The 23,850-nt window shown below is 50.0% G+C and overlaps 2 protein-coding genes across 6 annotated transcripts; one reads left to right on the top strand and one right to left on the bottom strand.

The window, feature by feature from the left end:
- Positions 1-3,381: 3,381 nt before the first annotated feature.
- Positions 3,382-16,927, top strand: SYCE2 (synaptonemal complex central element protein 2). 3 transcript variants are annotated; one of them, XM_068536854.1, is made up of 5 exons: positions 3,382-3,399; positions 3,997-4,130; positions 13,822-14,032; positions 15,360-15,548; positions 16,664-16,927. In XM_068536854.1, the coding sequence occupies exons 1-5, from the start codon at positions 3,385-3,387 to the stop codon at positions 16,709-16,711; spliced, it is 597 nt and encodes a 198-aa protein (XP_068392955.1). In that variant the 5' UTR covers positions 3,382-3,384; the 3' UTR covers positions 16,712-16,927. The 3 variants fall into 3 exon arrangements, with proteins under 3 accessions (XP_068392955.1, XP_068392957.1, XP_068392956.1); XM_068536856.1 differs by having other exon boundaries at positions 3,383-3,399; positions 4,015-4,130; XM_068536855.1 differs by lacking the exon at positions 3,382-3,399 and adding an exon at positions 3,900-3,928 and having other exon boundaries at positions 4,015-4,130.
- On the bottom strand, positions 16,031-22,285 carry GCDH (glutaryl-CoA dehydrogenase). Of its 3 annotated transcripts, none has more exons than XM_068536852.1 (12): positions 22,216-22,285; positions 22,010-22,139; positions 21,864-21,920; positions 21,459-21,602; positions 21,222-21,284; positions 20,764-20,934; positions 19,917-20,046; positions 19,619-19,835; positions 18,974-19,077; positions 18,583-18,708; positions 18,133-18,293; positions 16,031-16,579 (listed from the first exon to the last, which is right to left on the bottom strand). In XM_068536852.1, the coding sequence occupies exons 2-12, from the start codon at positions 22,098-22,100 to the stop codon at positions 16,506-16,508; spliced, it is 1,338 nt and encodes a 445-aa protein (XP_068392953.1). In that variant the 5' UTR covers positions 22,101-22,139; positions 22,216-22,285; the 3' UTR covers positions 16,031-16,505. The 3 variants fall into 3 exon arrangements, with proteins under 3 accessions (XP_068392953.1, XP_068392954.1, XP_068392952.1); XM_068536853.1 differs by having other exon boundaries at positions 21,885-21,920; XM_068536851.1 differs by lacking the exon at positions 16,031-16,579 and having other exon boundaries at positions 16,859-18,293; positions 21,885-21,920.
- Between the last annotated feature and the right edge of the window lie 1,565 nt (positions 22,286-23,850).

Raw genomic sequence — 23,850 nt, 5'->3', positions numbered from 1 at the left:
TCTGGTGCCTTTCCTTAGGGGTGGAGGGGTGCTGGAGCCCCGGGTGTGAGGCGTCGTGGGTTGGAGGTCTTGGATCCTCAGGAACTCCTGGCCAGCCTGAGCCAGATCCCACCAGGGAAGACTAGCTCCATCAGGCGTTTACTGATTTACCTCCTGGTGCCAGGTCTCTTCTAGGTGAAGGGAACAGAACCCCCTACCCCTGTGGAAGGGGCATAGGGGAAGGAGAGGCCAACGCGGGTGTCGGGGCCCCAGGAGCCAGCATTCCCACCAACTGGGAGCCAGCATTGGTGGGGTGGGGCATGTAGCAAGCTAAGCCTTTAAAGCTGCCCTTTTTGTTTTTTTAAGAGCAGTTTTAGTTTCATAGCAAAATTGAGTGGAAGGTAAAGAGATTTCCTATAAACCCCCTGCCTTGACACATCATAATGACTCAAAGTCCATAGTTTACATTACAGTTGATTCCCTGTGTTGTATGTAGGTTTGGACAAACGTATGATGACACGTATTCATTCATTATTATGGTATCATAGAGAGTATTTTCACTGCTCTGAAAGTCCTCTGTGCTCCACACATTCATCCCTTTCTCCTCCCCCTAAAAAACTACTCTTAAAAAAAAAAAAAAACTTTCAAGGATTTCAAATGAGCCCAGAATAGAGATGAATGAGTAGCATAAAGCTGCAGGAACCCACCACTCACACTGAACAGTGAGCAGGATCTCACACTGTTTCTATGGGAATATTTTAAAGCCAATCCCAATCACCACGTCGCTCAGCCCAGATCTTCAGGGGCAGCACGCTTTTGGAAACATAGACAATTTTTTATGTAACCATGAGGCCACTTTTATACCCAGGGCAGTCGGCAGTCAGCTGAGGCCATGGGTTTTGCTGGTCCCAGGGCCTGGGGGCACCAATCTTCCAAGGGCTCCTCACCCAAATCTTTTGTTTATTTCAAATTAAATAATCCAGGAATACAGAAAAATATTCCTTCATTCAATAAATACACACCTTTTTTTTTAGGTTTTTTTTATTGAGGTATGGTTGATTTGCAATGCTGTGCCAATCTCTGCTGTACAGCAAAGTGACCCAGTTATACACATACAGACATTATTTTTTAATATTCTTTTCCACTGTGGTTTATCACAGGATATTCAATATAGCTTCCTGTGCTATACATTAGGACCTTGTTGTCTATCTGTTCTAAATGTAATAGTTTGAAACGTGCATCTCGAGTGCCAGCAGTGTTCATGAGCTGAAGACCCAGCAGTGGGCAAAGCTGGCTCAGGTCCCTGCCTTCAGGAGCTGACGTGGGGTGGGGGTGGGGAGGGACCTGGGGAGGCATGAGAGACAGGATGAACAGATGAAGAAACGGAGGGAGGGGTAGAAGCCATGTAAAAAGTAAAGGCTGATGACGATGAAGCGTATATAATATAAGCATAATACAGCAAACACCCAAGAATCCACCCCTAGTTCATTTGAATCTGAACATAGATTATATTTGCTTTGGATCTTTCACTTTTTAGATCTGTGCGACTAATGGTTTGAAGACCCTATGAGCTTGTCCTAGTTTCTTTTGCCCCCAGCCCACTAAGGTTGCCGCCTCCTGAATTTGGTATTTATCATTCTCATGTGCTTTTAAACTGTTGCTACTTACGTCTGTCCCTTTAACAAGACATGGTTTCAGTTTGCATGTTTTCAAATGTTACACAGACCATGCACCATAAAAATCATCCTGCATCTTCTGTATTGCCTTTGTTTTGGTTTGGTGCCGTGTGTTTGTGTATGCATGCTTAAAAGCAAGTCTGAGCTTTTTCCCAGTAGATAATACTCAAATCTTCAAATCTGATGCTGCAGGAAGATGCATCTCATTTAACTTGCAGCTTTGCCACAAGATACTGTTAGCCACTGTTTATTAAACTTTTAATGTGTTCCAAATGTTTATCCCTGAAACCCTTATAATAGTCTCATGTTTTAGATTTTATCGCCTTGCTACTAGACCAAGATGGGTTTTGAGAGTGAGTGGCAGTTTAATGATCACCCCCATTGGTAGGAGCCCAGATTGAAACCCAGTTCTCCAGAACGTAGGTGTAAAGGTGTGTGCTCTAGTGTGTGGCCAGGGACAGAGCCCTGCACAGAAGGGCCGAGCAATGTGAGCAGATTCCCACTGTCTCCCTTTCATGAACATGGTGACAGGTGTCCCAACGAGGAGCTCCACCTCCTTCCCAGTCAGTTGGGACCAAGTCCCAACCCTTCATCCTTCACCCACTGCTTCCCCCAAGCCCTGCTCGCCCCACCAGGCCTGGCTACTCCTCAAAGGCACTGAGCTTGCTCAGACCTCAAGGCCTTTGCCCAACCGTTTCAAATCCTTTGCCCATTTTTTTTTTTTTTTAATTAGAAATTTAAGAATTACAACATTGAATTTTTTTTTTAATTTTTAATTAATTAATTAATTAATTTATGGCTGTGTTGGGTCTTAGTTGCTGCGCACGGGCTTTCTCTAGTTGTGGCGAGCGGGGGCCACTCTTCATCGCGGTGCGCGGGCCTCTCACTATCGTGGCCTCTCTTGTTGCGGAGCACAGGCTCCAGACGCGCAGGCTCGGTAGTTGTGGCTCACGGGCCCAGTTGCTCCACGGCATGTGGGATCTTCCCAGATCAGGGCTCGAACCCGTGTCCCCTGCATTGGCAGGCAGATTCTCAACCACTGCTCCACCAGGGAAGCCCTTTGCCCATTTTTTAACTGGGTTTTTTCTGTCTCACTGAGTTGCAAGAGGTCTTTGTAGATACTGGATACAAGTTGTTAAATATTTTCTCCCAGTCTGTGGCTCCTTGTGTGCCAATTACTATTACTGTTGTCACTATTAATTCATTATTGTTATTACTACTATTATTATTAAGGGGTATGGGCCCAACTCTTAAGGGCCAGGCCCCCACGCTTTCAAGGAGCTTCTGGTTTTGGAGCGCAGGTAACTCTGATTCAAGGTGGTAACTGCATAAACTTTTTCACTGAGGGCAATAGGTCGTAATCAAGGGACAGCAAAGGTCAGAATTTTTTATTGGAAAGACTTCTCCGGGCAGAGCAGATGAACAGAAACGTAAGGAATGAACGGAGGGTTCTCAGGATTCCCCTACTGACCTTGGGCCCTGGAACTTCACACATGCGCACACGCGCGCTCAGAGACCACAGGCTCCTCCCGGCGGTGCCGGCTGCGCGCGCAGCCCCTAGACAGCCCAACCGCCACTTAACGGCTGTCCCCGCCCCACTGCGCGCGCAAGTTCCCAGAAAGAGGCGGGGCCAGGAGTGCGCACCGCGGCCCATCTTGGGGGCGGGGCATTCCGGGGGCGGGGCAGCGCGTGCGCAGAGGGCGCGAACAAGAAGGCGGGAAAAGACGGAATGGAGCGGCAGGGAGTAAGCTGCGCTTGTTTCCTTCGCGCGGGCGGCAGGCGGACGGGCAGGGAATGGCAGCGATCTTGGGCTTCCCCGACGAACCCGAGCCCTGCCGCTTGTCTCCTGCCATCGCGGCCCCTCCTCGCCCGGCTGGGCTCCGATTTCCTGACTGACCTACCGGGCCCTGACTAACCGACTGATTGTGTGACTGACGCGCCGACAGCCCAGGCCAGACCGACTTCCACGCATGGCGAGTGGCAGGAGTAGGGTAGAGACAGACTCAGACATCCACGCGCCTCACCCATTTTTCTTCTTCTTTTTCTGCTACCTCTTTTCCCTCCTTGAAGGCCTTGAGCCGACTCGCACACCAATTAGCCCAGGCTCCCCAGCACCCCATCCGGAACACCTGTCCTCACCCCGCCCCCTCCAGGTCTCCCCACCTCAGTCCTCCTGTGCTCCAGGCACAGGATCCCCGCGGTCCTCGTGGTGCCCGTCCCAGCACCCCCCGTCTCTTCTGCGGATCCCCAACATGCCGCAGCGGCAGACAGAGGTGCCCAGGGTTGAAGGGGCGGGAGGAGGGGGATCTGACCACTTCTCGCTCTCCTTCGACCTCTCAAGCGCTGGCCGTGCTCACAGGTGGACATGCCCCAGGTAGAGTGCAAGGACCAGGAGCCACAGCTGTTGGGGGAGAGCCAGGAGCAGCAGCAAGGCGAGGAGAGCCGCGAAGAGGAGGCTGGTCGAGGGCCAGCTAGGTGAGGAAGAACCCGGCCCATCGAGTCCAAACAGACCCCTGAGTCCCTCTCATTAACCCTTTTCTTCCACAAGACCCTACCAGTGTCTGCTCTTGTCGCATTTGTTGCACATACCCGTCCAGCATCTCCCATGTGCCTGGGATGGAAGTGCTGGGGACACAGCAGTGAGGTGACATTCTAGGGGAACGTCTGTAAACTGGGGAATATGCAGTAGTCAGGGGATGCTCAGTGCTCTGGGGGAAAAAATAGAGAGTGACAGGTGGCCAGTTTATTTATTTATTTATTTTTAAGTTGATAAAATACATTTTGTTTATTCTGATGCAAAGCCAGTCTAAATCAGCTAAGTCTAAATTATAAAATAAGCTTTTAACAACTACAAAACAACTTTTATATATATGCATTAACCAATCTAAATTAATCCAGCCAAGTATTGCTTTGAAGAGGCCCTGAGATACCTGGAGTTCATTTGAAAATGAAGAAAAAATTGCTTAAGAACATCATATAGCAGTTCCTGTTCAAGACAGCTACGTATTGGGTTGGCCAAAAAGTTTGTTCGAGTGTTCCATAAAATGGTCAGAAAAAACCCGAACGAACTTTTTGGCCAACCCCCCATGATGCCTGTGAACTCCCCTCCTCCCAAGAGTCTACAGCTACACATGGAACAACTTCCTCTTATAAAAACCCACAGGCTGAAAAAAAAAAAAAAAAAAAAAAACCTACAGGCTGGCTGAGTAATAACTACACATTAGGCAAATGAGAAGAAAATCACATCAAAGTGGGTAGGAAAGGCTAGGAAACAATCTCACCATATGCCCCACCCCCAGTGCTATGTCCCACAGGCAGGAGGGAACTCAAACCCTGGAACCTCTCCCTGAGGACTGAAGGGTTCAAACCCACTCCTCAGGCATTTCAACTTTTAAGACATACACTGGAGAGATAAGCTCCCCAAATATCTAACTCTGAAAACCAACAGGGCTCATGTTCCTAGACCCACCAGACTCTATTGATCTTAGAAGCTGCTCTTTTTTTTTTTTTTTTTTTAACATCTTGATTGGAGTATAATTGCTTTACAATGGTGTGTTAGCTTCTGCTGTATAACAAAGTGAATCAGCAATACATATACATATATCCCCATATCTCCTCCCTCTTGCGTCTCCCTCCCACCCTCCCTATCCCACCCCTCTAGGTGGTCCAGGTGGCCAGTTTAGATCAGAGGGTCAGGGAAGGCTTCACGGAGGAGGTGACAAGTGAACCATGAGGGTAAGGAGGACTACACTCCAGGCAGAGAAACAGCAGCTGCAAAGGCCCGGAGGGAGGACTATGCTGGAGCAGCATGAGTAAGAGGGAGATAGTAAGAGATACAGTCAGACAGGTGATGGGACTTTGGATGATAATTACCCATGAAAAGATTTGGAATAGAAGAGTGACAGGAAGTGACTACAGCAGGGTGAGGACTATTGTTAATAAAGTTTTATTAGAACAGGGTTGCTTCTGCAGAGGTGAATTGTTGCACCTGAGACCATATGGCCCGCAAAGCAGAAGACTTCCTATCTGGCCCTTTATAGAAGTTTGTAGTCCTCTGGACTAAAAGGCTCCCTCTAGCTGCTGTGTAGAGAATAGATTATTGAGGGCAGGATTGGAAGCAGGGAGGCCAGTGATGAGGCAGTTGGAATAATTTATGTGCAAGATGACCCTAACTGGACCCAGGGTGGATCCATGTAGGTGATGAGAAGTGGTCAGATTCTGGATAGATTTAAGAAGATAGAACTAACATAAACTGCTAGGAGATTCGATGTTGGAGTGAGAGAAAGAGGAGTGTCACGGATGACTTTAAAAAGACATTTTTGTCTTGTACATTTATTCACCAAGTATTTATCAAGGGTCTTCTTTACCCAAACACTGTTTTAGATGCTGGGGATGCAATAGTGAACAAATCAGAATTCCTGCTCTCTTGGAGCTGACTTTCTTTCACTTAGTAATACGCACTTAGTTATTTACACAATGTACCCCAGTTTATTTATCTACTCACCTATTGAAGGACATCTTGGTTGCTTCCAAGTTTTGGAATTATGAATAAAGTTGCTATAAACATTCATATGCAGGTTTTGTGTGGATGTAAATTTTCAGCTCCTTTGGGTAAATACCAAGGAGCACAATTGTTAGATCATATGGTAAGAGTATTTTTAGTTTTGTAAGAAACTACCAAAATGTCTTCCATAGTGGCTGAACCATTTTACATTCCTGTCTTCAATGAATGAGAGTTCCTGTTTCTCCACATCCTCACCAGCATTTTGTGTTGTCAGTGTCTTGGATTTTCCCCATTCTAACAGGCAGTAGTGGTATCGTTGTGTTGATTTGCAACTTCTTTACGAAGTATGAAGTTGAACATCTTTTCATATGCTTGTTTGACATCTGTATATCTTTTTTGGTGAGGTATCTGTTCAGATCTTTTGCTTATTTTTAAATTGGATTTTTTGTTTTCTTATTGCTGAGTTTCAAGAGTTTTTTGTATATTTTGGGTGTCAGTCCTTTATCTGATTTGTGTTTTGTAAAGATTTGCCCCCAATCTGCGACTTGTTTTTTCATTCTCTTAATGGTGTTTTTGCAGAGTAGAAGTTTTAAATTTTTTTTTTAACTTTTTTAAAAATATTTATTTATTTATTTATTTATTTAAATTTATTTATTTATTTATTTATGGCTGTGTTGGGTCTTCGTTTCTGTGCGAGGGCTTTCTCTAGTTGCGGCAAGCGGGGGCCACTCTTCATCGCGGTGTGCGGGCCTCTCACTATCGCGGCCTCTCTTGTTGCGGAGCACAGGCTCCAGACGCGCAGGCTCAGTAATTGTGGCTCACGGGCCCAGTTGCTCCGCGGCATGTGGGATCTTCCTGGACCAGGGCGCGAACCCGTGTCCCCTGCATTGGCAGGCAGATTCTCAACCACTGCGCCATCAGGGAAGCCCTTAAATTTTAATAAAGTCCAACTAACCAATTTTTTCTTTTGATATTGTATCTAAGAAGTCACCACCAAACCCAAAGCCATCTAGATTTTCTCCTATGCTATCTTCTAGGAGTTTTATAGTTTTGTGTTTTAGTTTAGGGCTATGATATCTATTTTGAGAAAAATTTTGTGAAAGGTGCAAGGTCTGTGTCCAACTTCACTTTTTTTGCATGTGGATGTCCAGTTGTTCCAACACCATTTGTTGAAAAGACTCTCTCCACTGAATTTTCTTTGTTCCTTTGTCAAAGATAAGTGGACTCTATATGTGTGGGTCTATCTCTGGGGTCTCTATTCTGTTCCATTGACCTATTTTCTATTCTTTCACCGGTACCACACTATCTGGATCGCTGCAGCTTTATAGTAAGTCTTGAAATCAAGTAGCATCAGTCTTCCAACTTCATTCTTCTTTAATATTGTGTTGGCTATCCTGGGTCTATTGCCAAGCTGCCTTTCTAAAAGGTAGATAATTTTTTTTAAAATGTGATTTCACTTGGTGGCAAGTGCTGTGAAGAAACAAAACAGAGAAGGAGCAACTAGAGTGGCAGGGAGTTTAGAGTAGCTGGAGATCTCTAAGGAGGTCATGTGAGGAGGAGCCAGCCAGGAGGCGCCCAGGACCCCAAACATTCCGGGCAGAGGGAGCTGCAAGTACCAAGTCCCTGAGGCAGGAGCAGGCCTGGTGCGTTCACAAAACAGTGGGAAGGCCAGCATGTCAGGCCTTGTGATTGGCAGCAGTGACAGCCAGGGTACGCTGACAGACATGCTCATACACTCCCAAGTGCTTCCATCTGACAGGAAAGGCATATACTGAACAAGTACTGACACGGAGGAGGTCAGGAAGTAGGAAAATGTTTCCCTTGTGGGCAGGGGAGTGAGTGCCAGAGGGGGACTCAGCACAGGCTAGGTCACAGGGCATTTTGTCGGCTGTGGACTTGATCCTAAGGATTTTTGGTTTTTTGGTAACAGCTTTATTGAGATATAATTCGTATACCACACACTTCACTTACTTAAAATGTACAATTCAATTGTTTTTAGTACATTCACAGAGCTCTGCAACCATTACCACAGTCAACTTTTTAACATTTTCATTGCCCTGAAATAATCCTTTGACCCCTTAACCATCACCTCCCAGTCCCTGCGTCCTTCCCAGTCCCTGGCAACCACAACTCTACTTTCTGTCTCTACAGATTTGCCTCTGCTGGATATTTCATATAACTAGAATCATACAATTATGTGGTCCTTTGTGACTGGCTTCTTTCACTGAGCATCATGTCTTCAGGGTTCATCCATGTTGTTGTAACATGTATCAGAACTTCATTCCTCTGTGTGGCTGAATAATATTCTATATTATGGATGTACCACGTTTTGTTTATCCATTCGTCAGCTGATGGAAATTTGGGTTGTTTCTGCTCTTTGGCTCTTGTGAGTAATGCTGCTATGAACACCCGTGTACAAGTTTTCATTTCTCTTGGGTAGATACCTAGGTGGGGAATGGCTGGGTCATAGAAGTAACATGCTCAGGTTCCTGTTATAAAAAGACACCGGCTGCTCTGTGAAGAATGGGTGGGAGGGGGCATGAGTGGACCTGGGAGATAGGTGGGAGGCTTCTTCAGGGGTGGCATCTAGCAGGGCAGATGGAGAGAAGATGAGGGGGGTCGTTTAGTGAGGCATGAGGAAGGGAATGAGCTGAGGACGTCTCCCAGCTGCGGTGTGCTGGAGCCAGCTCCTGCCCGCAAGAGCCAGTTCTACACATCTCTTCCCGACCTGGCATTTAGCAACTTCATGTTAGTAGCTTGAAAGTGGCTATAGTGGGAGTCTCTGCACCATGGAAATCGGCAGACACTACAAATCAAGGCTTCCCCTGCCACTACTGCTCCCCGCTTTCTGGCTTGGGGCAGTTTCCAGCTGGCAGAAGCACAAGTTATATTTTGCCTTTGTTGAGTCTGAGGTGACCAGAGACATACACATGAATGCATCCAAGATAGGGGTTGGACTTTCTGACGCAGAATTCAGGGTGGGGGGGGGGGTGGTCCAGGGGCTGGAGATGGTGCTGCTTCAGTGAAGGAGCTCACCTGGGGATAGAACGAGGCTCAGGACAGGGCGCCTGAGGACTGCACGCACAAAGCCAGCTTCCTCTTGCCTCCCAGGTTCCTCAGCTGTAAACCACACCGCAGGGCGGAATGGTTTCCAGGTGTGTGCAGTCAGTTGGAGACCAGAAAAAAAAGAAGGAAATAACTGAAGTAGTTTGATAACACCTTCCTGCAAATAGTATGTTTAGACTGGGATCTAAGTGGTGAGGAGACACAGACAACTGCGAATCATTGAGAGACTTCGAGGAGTTCCAAAAGAGCTTTGGGCTGAGAAGCAGATGAACTAGAACCAGTGCGAGGACCAGTTAATAGATCTGGTAATAGCAGCAGACTCTCAGTGACATGATTAAAATGTGAGCACATTTCGGGCGAGAAGAGCAGAGGGTGAAAGGAATGGGCTCCGCAGCTTCGATTCAAACCTTCCCCCTTCCTGGCTGTACTTCAGCAAAACATCGTTTTGCCCAAGCGCCAAAGATTCTGTTGTGTTCCTCCTTGAATGTTTGATTAGCTTGCCTCCCCTCCTGGGACTGCCGCCTGCGGTGGTCATAAGTGGCTGGCGGATTGTTTACTTGTATATCCGTTAGAGGCCACGGAGGGAGGGCCCCACCAGCGGGTGGCTCTGGCTCACACGCCTGCCAATCACAGCTTTACCTGGAGCGAACAGATGGTCTCTTCGCTTAAACCCATTTCCTCCGCAGTTCCCGGGCCCCCTGCCAGCCTGAGCTCTTCTCGGGAACTAGGTCCTAATCCTCAAAGCCGAATTAGGTACTCCTTAGAAGGACAGACCGTCATAGATGAGCGGAGGGATGTGTTCACAGCCCCCATCCCGACCCCCCACTGCCCTACCCCGTGCACACGCGGCCTGCTGTGTTGAGCTGACTTCCATTCCCTGGCCTCCATCCAGGGTTGGGCAACAGAGGCAGGCCCGGGAATGGGGGGAAGCCAGTGGAGAGGACACGGTGCATTTTGTTTATTAAAGTTAATTGGTGAATGCAGGCCCAGGGAAGCCTATGATTCATTAGCATCCTGATTAATATGCAGCTGCTGAGTATTAAGAAAAATGAAATGGAAAGGAATAAATCCCCAAAGGAGAGGTTGGGGAAAACCAAGAAGCTCTCTGCAGACATCTGATGCAGGCCTTTGTCCCATAACGAAATTTGAGTGAGCTGAATTCCACTGATTTTTCACCATTTGTGTAGCTGCCACGAAGACCAGTTCCAGCTTTATCCCTTGAGCTTGAAAAAGGAGCAACTTTGAACAGTTAGCAGCTCAAGCAGGTTGTGAGCAATTACACAAAAAGAAGCACCTGGTTCTATCATCGATTTTAATTTCAGAATCCTATACTGTTGGGACAACAAAGCAACTTTGGGTGCAAAGTGGCTTAAGAGCAAGAATGTTACATCTGGCTCTGGCTCCAGCAGCAGTTCATTCATTTCGGTATTCGGCAAATAGTTGTGATGCCTTTGGAATGAAGGCAATGCAGTCCCTGCCCAGAGTGTGCATGGCGCCTGGGGGGAATCTAGTGTACAAACTGGCAGTGTTGTGATTAGAAAGCAATGTTGAGGTAAGGATGCTCCAAAAGTTGCCTTGTGAAGTTGACAGAAAGGAAAAATCATTTCAGGCAAAGGCTGATGAGTTTGGTGAAACTGTGGAAGGTTTCAAGTTGCTGGGAGTGGAGGGTGAAAAGAGAAAGTGCAGGCCAGGGCCCTGGAAAGCCTTGTGTGCTGTGCTAGGGAATTTACTTGCTCCTGCAGCTGGTGGGGGCTCTTGTGGGCTGTGGAGCAGAAGTGGGACATCAGATTGCGGTTATAAGGTCACTAGGGCCCAGATGAGAATGATAGGCGTGGGGTTGTGAATGGTTGGGTGGGGAGGAGAGGATAGATTTGGGAGAAATTAAGGAGGTGGAAATGAAAGGATTTTGTGACAGGATTTGGAAGGACAGAGAGAAGCCAGGCTCCAGGCTGACTGCTAAGTTTCTGGCTTGGGAACCAGGTGGCTTTTGGTGTCATTCAATGAAATGAGGAGGGAGGACAACATTGGGCTGGTGTGCAGTTTTTTTTGCTGTTGTTTTTTTTGGCCGCACTGCCCTGCATGTGGGATCTTAGTTCCTCGACCAGGGATCCCCTGCATTGGAAGCGTGGAGTCTTTATTTTTTTTTTTAATAAATTTATTTATTTATTTACTTATTTATGGCTGCATTGGGTCTTCATTGCTGCGTGCGGGCTTTCTCTAGTTGTGGCAAGCAGGGGCTACTCTTCGTTACAGTGCGTGGGCTTCTCACTGTGGTGGCTTCTCTTGTTGCGGAGCACGGGCTCTAGGTGCGCGGGCTTCAGTAGTTGTGGCACATGAGCTTTGTTGCTCCGTGGCATGTGGGATCTTCCCAGACCAGGGCTCGAACCCGTGTCCCCTGCATTGGCAGGCGGATTCTTAACCACTGTGCCACCAGGGAAGTCCTGGAAGCATGGAGTCTTAACCACTGGACCACCAGGGACGTCCCTGCTGTGCAAATTTAGAGGAGTTTGAAATGCCTCTGGGACAGCCAAGTGGAATGGGCCTGGGGATAGTCAGGTACCTTGCTGGGAGCTCAGAAGTTTGGGAGACATGAAAGCATGGATGGTAATGAAAGCCCTTGCTAGTCATTCATTCATTTATTTGATGCACTTTTATTATTCTTCCCATGAGAGGTAGGTACCGGGGACAGCAAAACGTTTTTTAACAAGAATACCCAGGGAGACTTTAGTTGGTCTGTTGTTTTCTAGCTGATATAAGGCTTTGCTATAAAATGTCTGCCTTGATCAGAGGCACACTTTCTCATCTTGACAAATGCACTGAACACAAGTGTCTGGCTTTGGAGGCAGATGAACTTGCATGCTTTGTGTGAAGCCAGAGGAGGGAGGACTAGATCAGTATCCTTCACTCATTCAACAGACAGTGGAGGACTTACTATGTGCTGGATGCTGGGAATGCAGAGATAAATGGGGAGATAAGGGTGTGGACAGTGACAAGCATAGGTCATAGGCGGCTTTGAGATGCCGTGGTCTGGGCTAGGTCTCCCAGTCAGAGAGCAAATGCAAAGGCCCAGGGGCAAGAAAACTTCTGGTAAGGAATACACGAGGACAAGGACACAGCCGGCGTCTCAGGCCTGAGGACTTTTGTGTCAATGAGAGCCTGGCTCTCATGCACCCCGGTTTCACTGTGCTTGCATCCTGAGCCAAAATGAAGAGCTCAGGCAGTCAGGGAGAAGTCAAAAAAATAGTTGTATGGAGGAAGCATCCAAAAATCAAGACATGTTTTTCTAAGTAGCTGTGCCTGGCTTGCAGTCATGCCTGACTTTATGGTTGTGTGTGAACTGGTGTGTTGAGGAACTGCTGTGTTGGCACCTCTGAGTCAGCCATTCAGAGCTGGAAGCACCTCAGGGGGCGAGGAGGAAACTGAGAACTTTGGGGGAAGCAGGACACAGGCTGGGGGTCAGGCCAACTGGGCGCCACACCCGGCTCTGCACAGACTGGCTGGTGATCCTGAGAAAGTGACACAACCACGCTGAGCCTGTGCCCTCAGCTATGAGGTAAAGATGATGGGAATAGGCCCCAAAGCGTGGTTGTGAGGATGCAGCAAGATGAGGCATGTAGTTTTTAGCATGGTGCATGGCAGATAAAGCAAAGAAATGGCCAAAAAAACAAGCAGCTTACCTTAAACATTTTAGCTTAATTTAAAACACCAATGGGTCTGCTGATCAGATTGCAACTGTTTTCTTTTTTTTGCATAAACCTCATTCATAATGCATTACCCACAATTTCCACTTTTGTGTTTTTATAGCAGAGCAAAAACTTACAGGCCTTGACAAAGCGATCTGTATGCAGAATCCTTCTACATTTTTATGTTCTACATTATATATGTCCCAATATATAGCTGTCTCCCCCACACTTGATTTAATAGTTATGTTTTATTAGGGTCATCTTTAGTCATTCCATTTAGCTTTATTAGACACCTGTCCCTTTTTCGCATGTCACTAGCTAACACGATATTTAATGAATTGCATAATTATAGTCATGTGTACAATGTGGGCCAAACATAACTAACTCTTTTGAGGGGTATTTTTTAAATTTTTATTTTTTAACATAACTACCTCTTGACAGGCCACCTTACCTGATGGGAGCAGAGACACGCAGGTACACTAGCCCCAGGTGGTCTGCATGCTGCTATGAGCGTCACTAAGTAGGTTTAGAAAGGGATGGAAAGGGATTCAGCAGGCTGGTGACAGGAAGATCATCTAAGAAAGCATCTAAACTATTTTTAATATTATTGATGCTCATTTCAAAGCAGCAAGTTTGTGTAATAAAACGACTGTGGGCTTTGCAGTCAGGCAGATCTTCTTGTTCTGGAAACTTGGGCAGATTTTGTTTGTGCTCCTGGGTCTGTTTTCACAGTTAGAAGATGGGATGCCATCCCTGCCTCTCAGGGGTGGGGTGGGGGTGTATGTGTGAATGAAATAAACAAGTGTCACCCACGAGAGACACACGACACAGGTTCTCCTCCCACCACGGAGCTAATTCAGATCAGCCACTGTCAACAGAGTTTGGCACTGATCTCAGTTTCCTATACTTTCAGAAGTCAGGTTTCTAGCCCCTCTATGGCCACCTCCAGTGCCAACCGCCAGCTGATGATGCTGGAAGGGAAGTCGGGACCCTACTTCTCCTCTCTGGACTCGAGCATCGACATCCTGAAGAAGAGGGCCCAGGAGCTGATCGAAAACATCAACGAGAGCAGGCAGAAGGACCATGCCCTCATGACCAACTTCAGAGACAGCCTCAGGATCAAGGTGACGGATTTCCCCCCACATACTGCCAAGCCCCAAGGAAAGGGGAGGAGGTTCTTTATGTAAAAAGTGAAAGGGGAGGGAATGAACCACAGTTATGTTCCCAGCACGGTGCTAGGCAACTTGCACGCAGTACCTCATTTCACCCTTACAACTATCCTGCAAAGAAGAGATTGGACCCACTTTGTAGATGGGAAAAGTAAGGTTTGGAAATAATTTGCCCAAGTGAGAGAACCAGGATAAGAAGCCAAGGTTCATCTGCACCCACAGCCCAGGCCCTTACTTCATGCCAGGACTAATGGCTGTGGCAGGAGGGCATTGAGGCATAACATGCATTGTCACACCCATTTGTCCTCCAGAAGTCGAATGATTTGTGACAGGAGAGTGGAGGTCCCTGGACATGGCTGGGGCTTATGTCTAACAAAGCCTGATGTTATGTTCAGGTCTGGTGTTAATGGCTGTCGCCGCCAATGCTTCTTCAAAATGCGTAATGGGTCCTGTGAGCTGGACAGCTTATGGATTCCACATGTCATCTCTCAATGACAGGCTGACTTTTTTCCCTGCCCCCCACCATCTCTACCGACCTTGTACATAGAAAATTTAGAGAGTAGAGAAAAACATAACATAGCAGAAAAAAATATAAAAACACCCTTATGATACCACCTCCTAGAAGCCACTTTGTTGCATGTTTTCTTCCAGTCTCTGTTCTATGTACTTTCCTCCTAACCTGGTTGAGCTTATACTATATACATAATTTTGCACCTTGTTTTTTTTTTAATATTTATTTTATTTTATTTATTTATTTTCCTTATTTTTTTTTGGCTGCGTTGGGTCTTAGTCGCGGCACACGGGATTTTTGCTGAGGCACGCGGGATCTTTTTCGTTACAGCGCGCGGTCTGCTCGGGTTTCTCTCTAGTTGCGGCGCGCAGTCTTCTCTCTAGCTGTGGCATGCGGGTTTTCCTCTCTCTAGTTGTGGTGCGTGGGCTCTGTGGCACGCGGGCTCTCTAGTTGAGGTGTGGGAGCTCAATAATTCTGGCACGTGGCTTAGTTGCCCCACGGCATGTGGGATCTTAGTTCCCCGACCAGGGATTGAGCCCACGTCCCCTGCACTGGAAGGCGGATTCTTTACCACTGGACCACCGGGGAATTCCCGCACCTTGCTTTTTAAAAAGAAAAACTTAACATACAGGCAATTTCACCTCCAGTCACAGGAGTTGTTTTTACCACTTTTATAAGATAAATTGCAGAAATCTGAAAGAGCCAGCTAGAACAAATGTCTTGTGATGCCTCTTGTTTGACTTTCCAAGAACACATCTTATTCTTTCAAAGGTTTCAGACCTAACAGAGAAGCTAGAGGAGAGGATGTATCAGATTTATAATCACCACAACAAGATCATTCAGGAAAAGCTCCAAGAGTTCACCCAAAAAATGGCAAAGATCAGTCACCTGGAAACAGAGCTCAAAGAAGTGTGCCACACCGTGGAGACCGTGTACAAAGACCTGTGCGGCCAGCCTGAGGTATGACTGAACTCACACATTCACATGGGTCCCGCTGGAGGAACGAGAGTTGTAGCGGCTAAGATGAAAGTAAATGTCAACAGAGAACAAGGACGTTAGCACCGCCGGGCCCTAAACCCCACAGGGGCCACTATTACTGCAAAAGCCCTGGGGCTCTTGCCATCCCACTTGTGGCCCCGTGCTCCCCTGTAATGTGTTGAGTCCGAACTGAGAAGCTGGACCGTTATTTCCCACACTGTGCGTCAGCTCTGTGGTGACAGAAAGGACAAAGTCCCCTCTGCCCTCAGCCCTCAGCCCTGGCAGTGCCTAACTGGGTTTATTTATTACAGCTGAGCCCAAGACTCAGGCGTGGATCACTCTGGGGCGGCCGAAATCCCCACCAGATCCCAGCGCGCTTCACAGCCCCGACACATGTTCCTTTCCCCTGTGACTGAAGTAACTTCTCGGGTGGTTACAAGTAACTGTGGTCCGACACTGTGGGCTCAGACATGCAGACTCTTTATTATTCTCTCTTTCCCCCTCACTCTGCTCCAACGTCCAGCATAAGGCACTTACCCTAAGATGGGAGGGTCAGAGGGCGCAGAGTAAACTCTTGCTGTGTGGAGGGGGTAGTCTGCGTAGTCAGACACCAGGTGGGTCTCACAAGTTGCTTCCATGTCACTCTCCTTCCCTCTCCCTGCTCCCCTGTCAAAGGGAGCTTCTGTTCCAAGGTGAGTGGAGTCTGTTCCCGTCCACAGTTAAAACTGGATTGAGAAACTCAGTACAGAGAGTCCCATCTTCTTTTTAAGGAACACATTTGAATGACTTCAAAAGGGAAATTTTGATATTTAAAAATCAGCGTCTCTCACTTCCCACCAGAAGAATTGGCTCCATCTGCCACCTCCCTGGCTAAGCTCAGAGTGCAGTATCTCCCTGGGAAGGGGTTTGGTACCATCCAGGCTCCCAGGTGAAGTGGGTTCACTTGCTGGCTGTGAACGCCTGGATCCCTGTGATTGCCCTTCCGAGGATCAGAGCATGGATGTCATGAGTGCCTGGGCAAGATAAATGCAGAGTTGGTTTGGAGTCTTAACAGCTCACAACTTCCCTTTAAAGTCAATCTTCATGTCTCCCCACAGGCTACTACTTTGGAAGAAGAACAGACCCACAAAGACAGCGAATGCTGACAGCTGCCAGGAGAGCCCCCCTTAGTGACAGCCACCAAGGGAAGGCTCAGAGGCCACCGTTCTGGCCATGCTGAGAAAATTGTTTTTCAGAGTTCTGTAATGCATCTTGGCAAAAACCGACCGACCAACCAACCCAAAGCTCCTTGTGCCAGGCCCAAAACTGCAGCGAGTCCAGCCCTCACCATGGGCCAAGCTTTGGTGCTCCCCGATGCACCCGACCCCAACCCCACACGGTTGATTAAACGTTTGATTTTCAACCCAGCCATGCTTTCTTCCCACAGAGGTGGAAAGAGCTGATGAGCTCTGCAGAAATGGGTCAGGCCCTTTCTCACCCACAGGAGGAATGGGAAAGCAAACATCAGACAGTTAGTTGCCTGTCCCAGATGATCCCCCATCCTAGAGCCACCGCCCCACGCCCCACATTCCACATCCCATCCCACATCCACATGTCTAAGTAATACTTTACAGCCCTCAGTGTTCTCATTTGCTCTTCCTCAGCTTCCAGAGGTGGAAGGCAGAGATTATGGCCTCCCTTTTATGGAGCAAAATAATTCTATTTTCTTCCTAAAGTGCAAATCTGACCCTGTCCCTCCCCTGCGTAAAACTATCTGAAGGTGCCCTCTGCTTGTCCTCTGGGTCATTGTCATGCCTGTAGAAACCCCCACCCCCAGCCCTCCTTCTTGCTGTTTCTGGAATGTCCCATCCAGAATAGCACATGGACGCTATTTCACCATCTCTGCCCAGGGAGCTCCTACACCTCCCTCAAGGCTTAACATGGTCCCACTTTCTCCCTAAGAGATTGAGTGCCTGTTACAGCTCCCTCCAGTTCTGTGTGACTCACACTGGAATTATACACCTCTTTTCTTTTTTTTTTTTGGCTGCACCACGGCTTGTGGGGTTTTAGTTCCCCAACCAGGGCTTGAACCCAGGCCACCGCAGTGAAGAGGCCGAGTCCTAACCACGGGACCTCCAGGGAATTCCCCACATCTCTATTCTTTTTAATTATCTTTTTCTATGTCTGTCTTCCCATGAGGCAAGGGGTTCTGGGCCCCATGCGAGTCACAACTAGTTGTCAGGTGCAAACGCCACATAAAATGGAGTGGTGGTTCCTGTGTGTAGCTGCACTCTCACTCCCTTGCATCCACCAGCTCGCTGGGCATTAAGGCCCCGCTCTGGGAATGCCTGAAGAAGCCGTAAGCAGGCTTGGGAACATCCCTCCCCTGGAGCATAATGGAGGAAAGGACTGGGAGGGTTTACTTCCACGGTCCCAGTGTGGGCCACTCCAGATGAGGGACACAGGGTGGGACTTGCCCCAGGTCATGCTGCCGACTGGTGACAGCTGGGAGTAGGACTTGGGTCTGCTGTCCTCTTCCCCAGACGTGAGGCCACTGTGAACCCCACCCCAGGGATCTGGCCCCCACCTTCATAGGTGTTCACGGCCTCCAGGTTCATGGCATGCCGGATCACGTGATACTCATCAGAAATCCCATTCCCTCCCAGCATGTCTCGGGCCTGGCGGGCAATGTCCAGGGCCTTCCCACAGTTATTCCTCTTCAGCAGGGAGATCATTTCCGGGGTGGCCCTGAAAACAGCACAGACGTGTAACGAGCATTGGATTATAAAGAACTGACCCTGCTTTGGGCATCCAGGCATCCCTACACCCTGGGCAAACCCAGCTGGGGAGGAGGGTTACCGTCACAGCAACAGACACAGCTTGTAATGAGGGAGAGGCAGGAAGGGATGGGTCCCAAAGGGCCACCAGGCAGGAAGGACCTCTCTCTCCAGGGCCAGCTGCCACCATGCCCAGAAGGGGCACTGGGTCCTCCCACCACAGCTGCCTCCCGCTTCCTCCCCAGACACACAGCCCCTACTTGTCTTGATCCTTCAAGCGGCCGAGCTGCAGGCAGGCATGAAGGCCCAGTGTGATCTCGGTGAGCATGTCCGCCAGCTTCTTCTGAATCAGTTGGTTCTTGGCCAGTGGGACACCAAACTGGATCCTATGTGGTCAGGGTCAAGGTAAATACAAGGAGGGCCCTACTCCCCAGTCCTGTCCCAGGGCCTTCCCATGCTGCCTCAGCCCCCATGCAGCTCACTCTGGCCCTATTGTTGACTGAGCCCCTCACTGCTCAGAAGGACTTCCTCAGCCATTTCACAGAGCAGGGAACTTAGGTCTCGTGGGTGGGGGCCAGGGGTGGGGGGGTAAGAGACGGAACCCAAGCCCCCACACCCCCCCCAGGAGTTCTCATGGCAGCCCCTACACACCTGTCCAGGGTGTACTGCCGGGCCGTGTGCAAACAGAACTCAGCAGCTCCAAGCACACCCCAGGTGATGCCATAGCGGGCATTGTTTAGGCAGCCGAAGGGACCCTGCAGGGTTCAGAGGGGGCCTCAGCCCCACCAAGAGGAGATGAGAAGCCTGTGCAGAACTAACTTTTAACTAGGAGGGGGAGGCCCCCTCCCCAGACACCCAAGACATGCAGTCAGTGTAAACAAGGGGGACTCAGGGCAACTGTTTAAGTCACACATGGCCCTGACACCAAAGCTCATGCACATAAGGTCTTGCTCACTGCCTGCTCACTCTTGGTTTGCATACAGTTCTACCCAGCCCAGGGTCTGGATTGGATGCTCAGACCTAGGGGCTGATGTAAGGAGACAGGAAGATACACATGCATCAAAGGATTAAGCTGGTTCAGGCCTATATGTACTGGGCAGAGCCAGCATGAGTGAGATGGTCACCAAAATGGGGCAGCTTTTGCACATCAGTGAGCCAGGCAGAGCCTCTCCAAATCACTACTGTGTGAACTCCATGTGTGTCTGTTCCCCAGCTGGGTCTCTAGCATGGTGCCTGCCCAAGAAAAGAGAACCAGCAGGTGACCTGATGCCAGCTCCCAAGGTGGCTGCTGCTTACCGCCAGACCAGACGCCTTGGGCAGCACATTCTCCTCTGGCACTTCCACATCGTCCATGATAATCATACCCGTGGCCGAGGCCCGCAGAGAGAACTTTCCCTCAATCTTGGGGGCCGAGAGGCCCCGCATCCCCTTCTCCAACAGGAAGCCCCGAATGCAACTATCTTCACACCGAGCCCACACTACAAACAGGTCGGCCACAGGTGAGTTGGTGATCCTGGAGGCAGGACAGGCAGTGAGGTGTCTGGCCGTCACCCACTGCCCTTGCCCACCTGCCTGAGGCGCCCAGGCCTCTCACCAGGTCTTGGCCCCATTGAGGGTGTAGCTCCTGCCGGACGGGTTGTGGCGGGCTCTGGTCTCCATGCTGCCGGGGTCACTCCCATGGTTAGGCTCTGTGAGCCCAAAGCAGCCCAGGAGCTCCCCCTTGGCTGCAGGCATGAGACAGGGTCACGAGGCTGCCTCTCCCCCAATCATTCCCTCTACTGAAAATTGTCAGCCTCTCCACTGAGCCAGGCCAAGGCAGATCCAGCCCTGCCCTCACAGCACTCCCAGGTGGTGGGGGGACAAGTCTCACCCAGGCCATAGTCACAATGCAATGATGGGGTGAGGCCCAATACAAGTCAGGAAAGGGTGGGCTAAACTGTCTTGAAGGGCAGTGAAAAGGAGTTAAGCAGGAAAAGGCGTAAAGAGCAGTCCTGGTAGAGGGACCAGGATGCGCAAAGGCCTAGTGGTACAACTGAGAATTCCAAGTAGCTGAGTGTGGCTGGGAAGGAGCAATCAAGGAAGTGGCCAGAGATGAGGTGGAAAAATCAGCAGAGGCCTGCTCACATGGGGTTTTGTGGACCCAGTTAGGAAGTTAAGACTTTAAACTTTGGACTGGAATGGGGAGTACAGAAAGCAAATCATGGGGGATATGACGGTGGTGAGGAAGGGGCAGAGTTAAGAGAGACCTAGGGAAAAAAAAAAAAGAGAGACCTAGGAGAATCAGATGTGGGGGTGAAGCCCAGGGTCTGGCAGGGGGCCTGAGTGGCCACTGGTAATATCCTTGGGGTGAGGACAGAAGGCAGCTTGGGATAGCCCTGCCCCTGAGTTTCAGACCACTGGGACTGCCTTCCTTCCACCAGGCTCCACAGGCAGCTGCTCACCCAGCCGGGGCAGGTACTTCTGTTGCTGCTCCTCGCTGCCGTACGCGTAGATAGGGTGCATGACAAGGGAGGACTGGACACTCATCGCTGACCTGTAGCCACTGTCCACTCGCTCCAGCTCTCGGGCCAGGAGCCCATAGGCCACAGATGAGACTCCAGCACAGCCATACCCTGGTGGGGGCGGGGGGGTGGGGGAGGGGAGAAATAGGGCAATGGGGGACAAAGCCCTGCCCAGCTAAGATCAGTGACTCCTGGGGCCCAAGAGACAGAGCTACATAGGGGCACCCAAGGAGAGGGTACCAAGCTGGCCCTTACTTGAGGGTTTCATCCCCACAGCCACTTCAGACAGAGGGATTAACAGCCTCTCTTTACAGACTGGGAAACTAGGCTCAAGGAAAGGAAGGGGCTTTTCAGGGCAGAGTGGGGGCTGCAGAGTGTGGAGAGAAATTTGTCCCTACCTTTGATGGTGGGGCCCAGCACACCCAGCTCCCCCATCTCTGAGATGATCTCCCGGTGAAAAACTGCAAAGGGACAGATGCCCAACTTCAGGCCCAGCCTTGGCCCACTGGAGCCCCAACCCAGGGCCAGAGGTGCCCTAAGGCCCAGCTAGAGCAGGCATAGCTGGTGTGAATGGTGGAGAGTGTGGTTCAGATGGCAGCGGGAGCTCCAGGGTGCCCACCCGCCTGCCTGGGCACCTTCGTTGCGATTGGCCAGCAGGATGCGGGGCATGAGGCGCTCCTGGCAGTAGGTGCGGAAGGTGTCCCTGATGAGGATCTCATCTGCTGTCAGCTGCTCCTCCAGCAATAGTGGGTCCCTCCAGTCAAACTCAGGCCGCGAGGCTGGGCAGAGTTGGAGGAGGTGGGGCTCATCCCTACCCACCCGACCACCACACCCTCCCCTCTCCCAGAATCATCAGCCCCATCCCTCAACCCCCATTTCGCTCCCAACAAATGTGGGCTGCAAACAGGACTGACAAAGTGGCCTTTCTCGGGGAAACTCACTGCCTCAGCGGCCCTGCCTCCCCGCCTGGGCAGCCCTCGGATTCCGGGACAGAGCCCATCCGGGACAGACAGACAGTTGGACAAGGGCCGCAGACGTACGGCGCGACAAGGGGTCCTTACACTTGGCTGATCGGCTCTGGGTCTTCCCGCCTTTTTCTGCAAACACAGGACGGGAAAATCACCCCGGGGAAGTCCCCGAGCCTCAAGTTTCTCCCTCCCCATCCCACCTCCGGTCCGGCACTGACCGGTCTGCGTCGCCGCCGAGCTCCATGAACGAAGGACTCGCAGGCTGGGTCCACGGCTCAGTAGCCGCCCATAGACGCCTCTCAGGGCCATGTGTGCAGCGAGCTGGCGAGCGGAACAACCAAGGCCGACCTGGAGGAATGAAGGCGTCTGAGCGGACTGGCTCCCCTGGGCCTTTGCGCCCTTCGCCCCTATAGCCAGTCCTTACCTGGAGCCCCCGGGCTCACCGCACAGGCCACAGTGCTACTGACCAAGGCTTTTGACCTCCGGAGGGGGTGGGCGGGGAAGAGGCCAAATGGGGCTTGTCATTGGTTCTTCCTAGGACTCCGCTCTTTCACGGCTCTGCCTTTTAAAGGGGCCACGGCAGCCTTGCAGGCGTAAGCGGGCGCGCCCAAGCCGAGGCACCTTAACCCCTTTAAGGGGCGGAACAGAGAAGGGGCGGAAGGCGAGTGCGCCAACTCGATTGGCCAGCTGTATTCCTGCTCTGATTGGCCCTAGGAGGGAGCTCGGCCCACTCCTGGTGGTAGGGGGCGAGGGCAGAGTCTGGAGTTAAAGTAGGCAACTGAGGCACGAGAAAAATGAGTCCTAGTACCCAGGAGACCAGACCTCAAGGTCTCCTTTAATGGGGTACTCTGTGTGGGAGGAGGAGGTGGGCTCTGGTGGGCGATCTCAGCCCAAGCTGTCTGCCAGTCTGTCCCAGGAAGCTTGCTAGCCACATGTGACTGTGTGACTTGGTGTGATTCCCTGTGCTTTGTGATTCTGTGCGGTTGATTGAGCCTGAGTGACTGTGTATCTATATGTGAATGGGGCTGACTGTTTCTGTGACGTTTTGGGGCTGTTGACTATGGGTGGTTGTGTGCCTGTGTAACTGTGACTGTGTGTGGCTGAATTTCTTTGTGGTTTCTTGTCTAATTGTAAGCTCGTGTAATGGTATTCTGTGTGATCGTGTGTTTTTGTGGTACTGTGTGCATGACTCTTTTTTTTATAATTTTTTCAGGGCTACTGATTTTTTTTAAATTTTTTATTTTATTTTATTTTATTTATTTATTTTTGGCTGCGTTGGGTCTTCATTGCTGCGTGAGGGCTTTTTTCTAGTTGCGGCGAGCGGGGGCTACTCTTCGTTGCGGTGCGCGGTTCTCTCATTGCGGTGGCTTCTCTTGTTGCAGAGCACAGGCTCTAGGCGCGTGGGCTTCAGTAGTTGTGGCACGCAGGCTCAGTAGTTGTGGCTCACGGGCTCTAGAGCACAGGCTCAGTAGTTGTGGCGCACGGGCTTAGTTGCTCCACGGCATGTGGGATCTTCCCGGACCAGGGCTCGAACCCTGTCCCCTGCATTGGCAGGCAGATTCTTAACCACTGCGCCACCAGAGAAGCCCCATGACTCTGTTTTGATGGCTTTCTCTGTAGATGCGGCTGTTATCTTTGTGAGAATATGACTAGATATTTTTGTGTATGTCTGGGCGATTGTATATAACTATATGTGTCAGTGTGATTTGGTCTATGTGTTGTGTGTGGTTGTGAGCTTGAGTATATAGCTGAGTGAATGGCTATGCTCACCTAGATCACTTTTATGAGCACTTGTGAGGTGTGCTTTCGAATCTGGATGTATCATGCTTGACCATCTCTGTATCTGAAAGTCACTCATCTACCATGACCCTGTCCATTTCCCAGTTGGGGAAAGTAAGGCTCAGAAAGCAGATTGGTCTTGCTCAAGGTCACAATGGACCAGGTGCAGAGCAGGGACCAGGACTGGGATCCAGGCCTCCTGCTTCCCAGGACAGACCCCTCCCTGCCCACCCAGGAACACCTCTTCCCACATAGACAGTCTGGGTAGTTGTGTGTGTAG

The sequence above is a fragment of the Eschrichtius robustus genome, chromosome 2 (genome assembly GCF_028021215.1).
Source record: "Eschrichtius robustus isolate mEscRob2 chromosome 2, mEscRob2.pri, whole genome shotgun sequence".
In the NCBI taxonomy this organism is placed as follows: domain Eukaryota; kingdom Metazoa; phylum Chordata; class Mammalia; order Artiodactyla; family Eschrichtiidae; genus Eschrichtius; species Eschrichtius robustus.
Note: the sequence above shows the minus strand (reverse complement) of the source record. Positions and strands in the feature narration are given on the sequence as shown.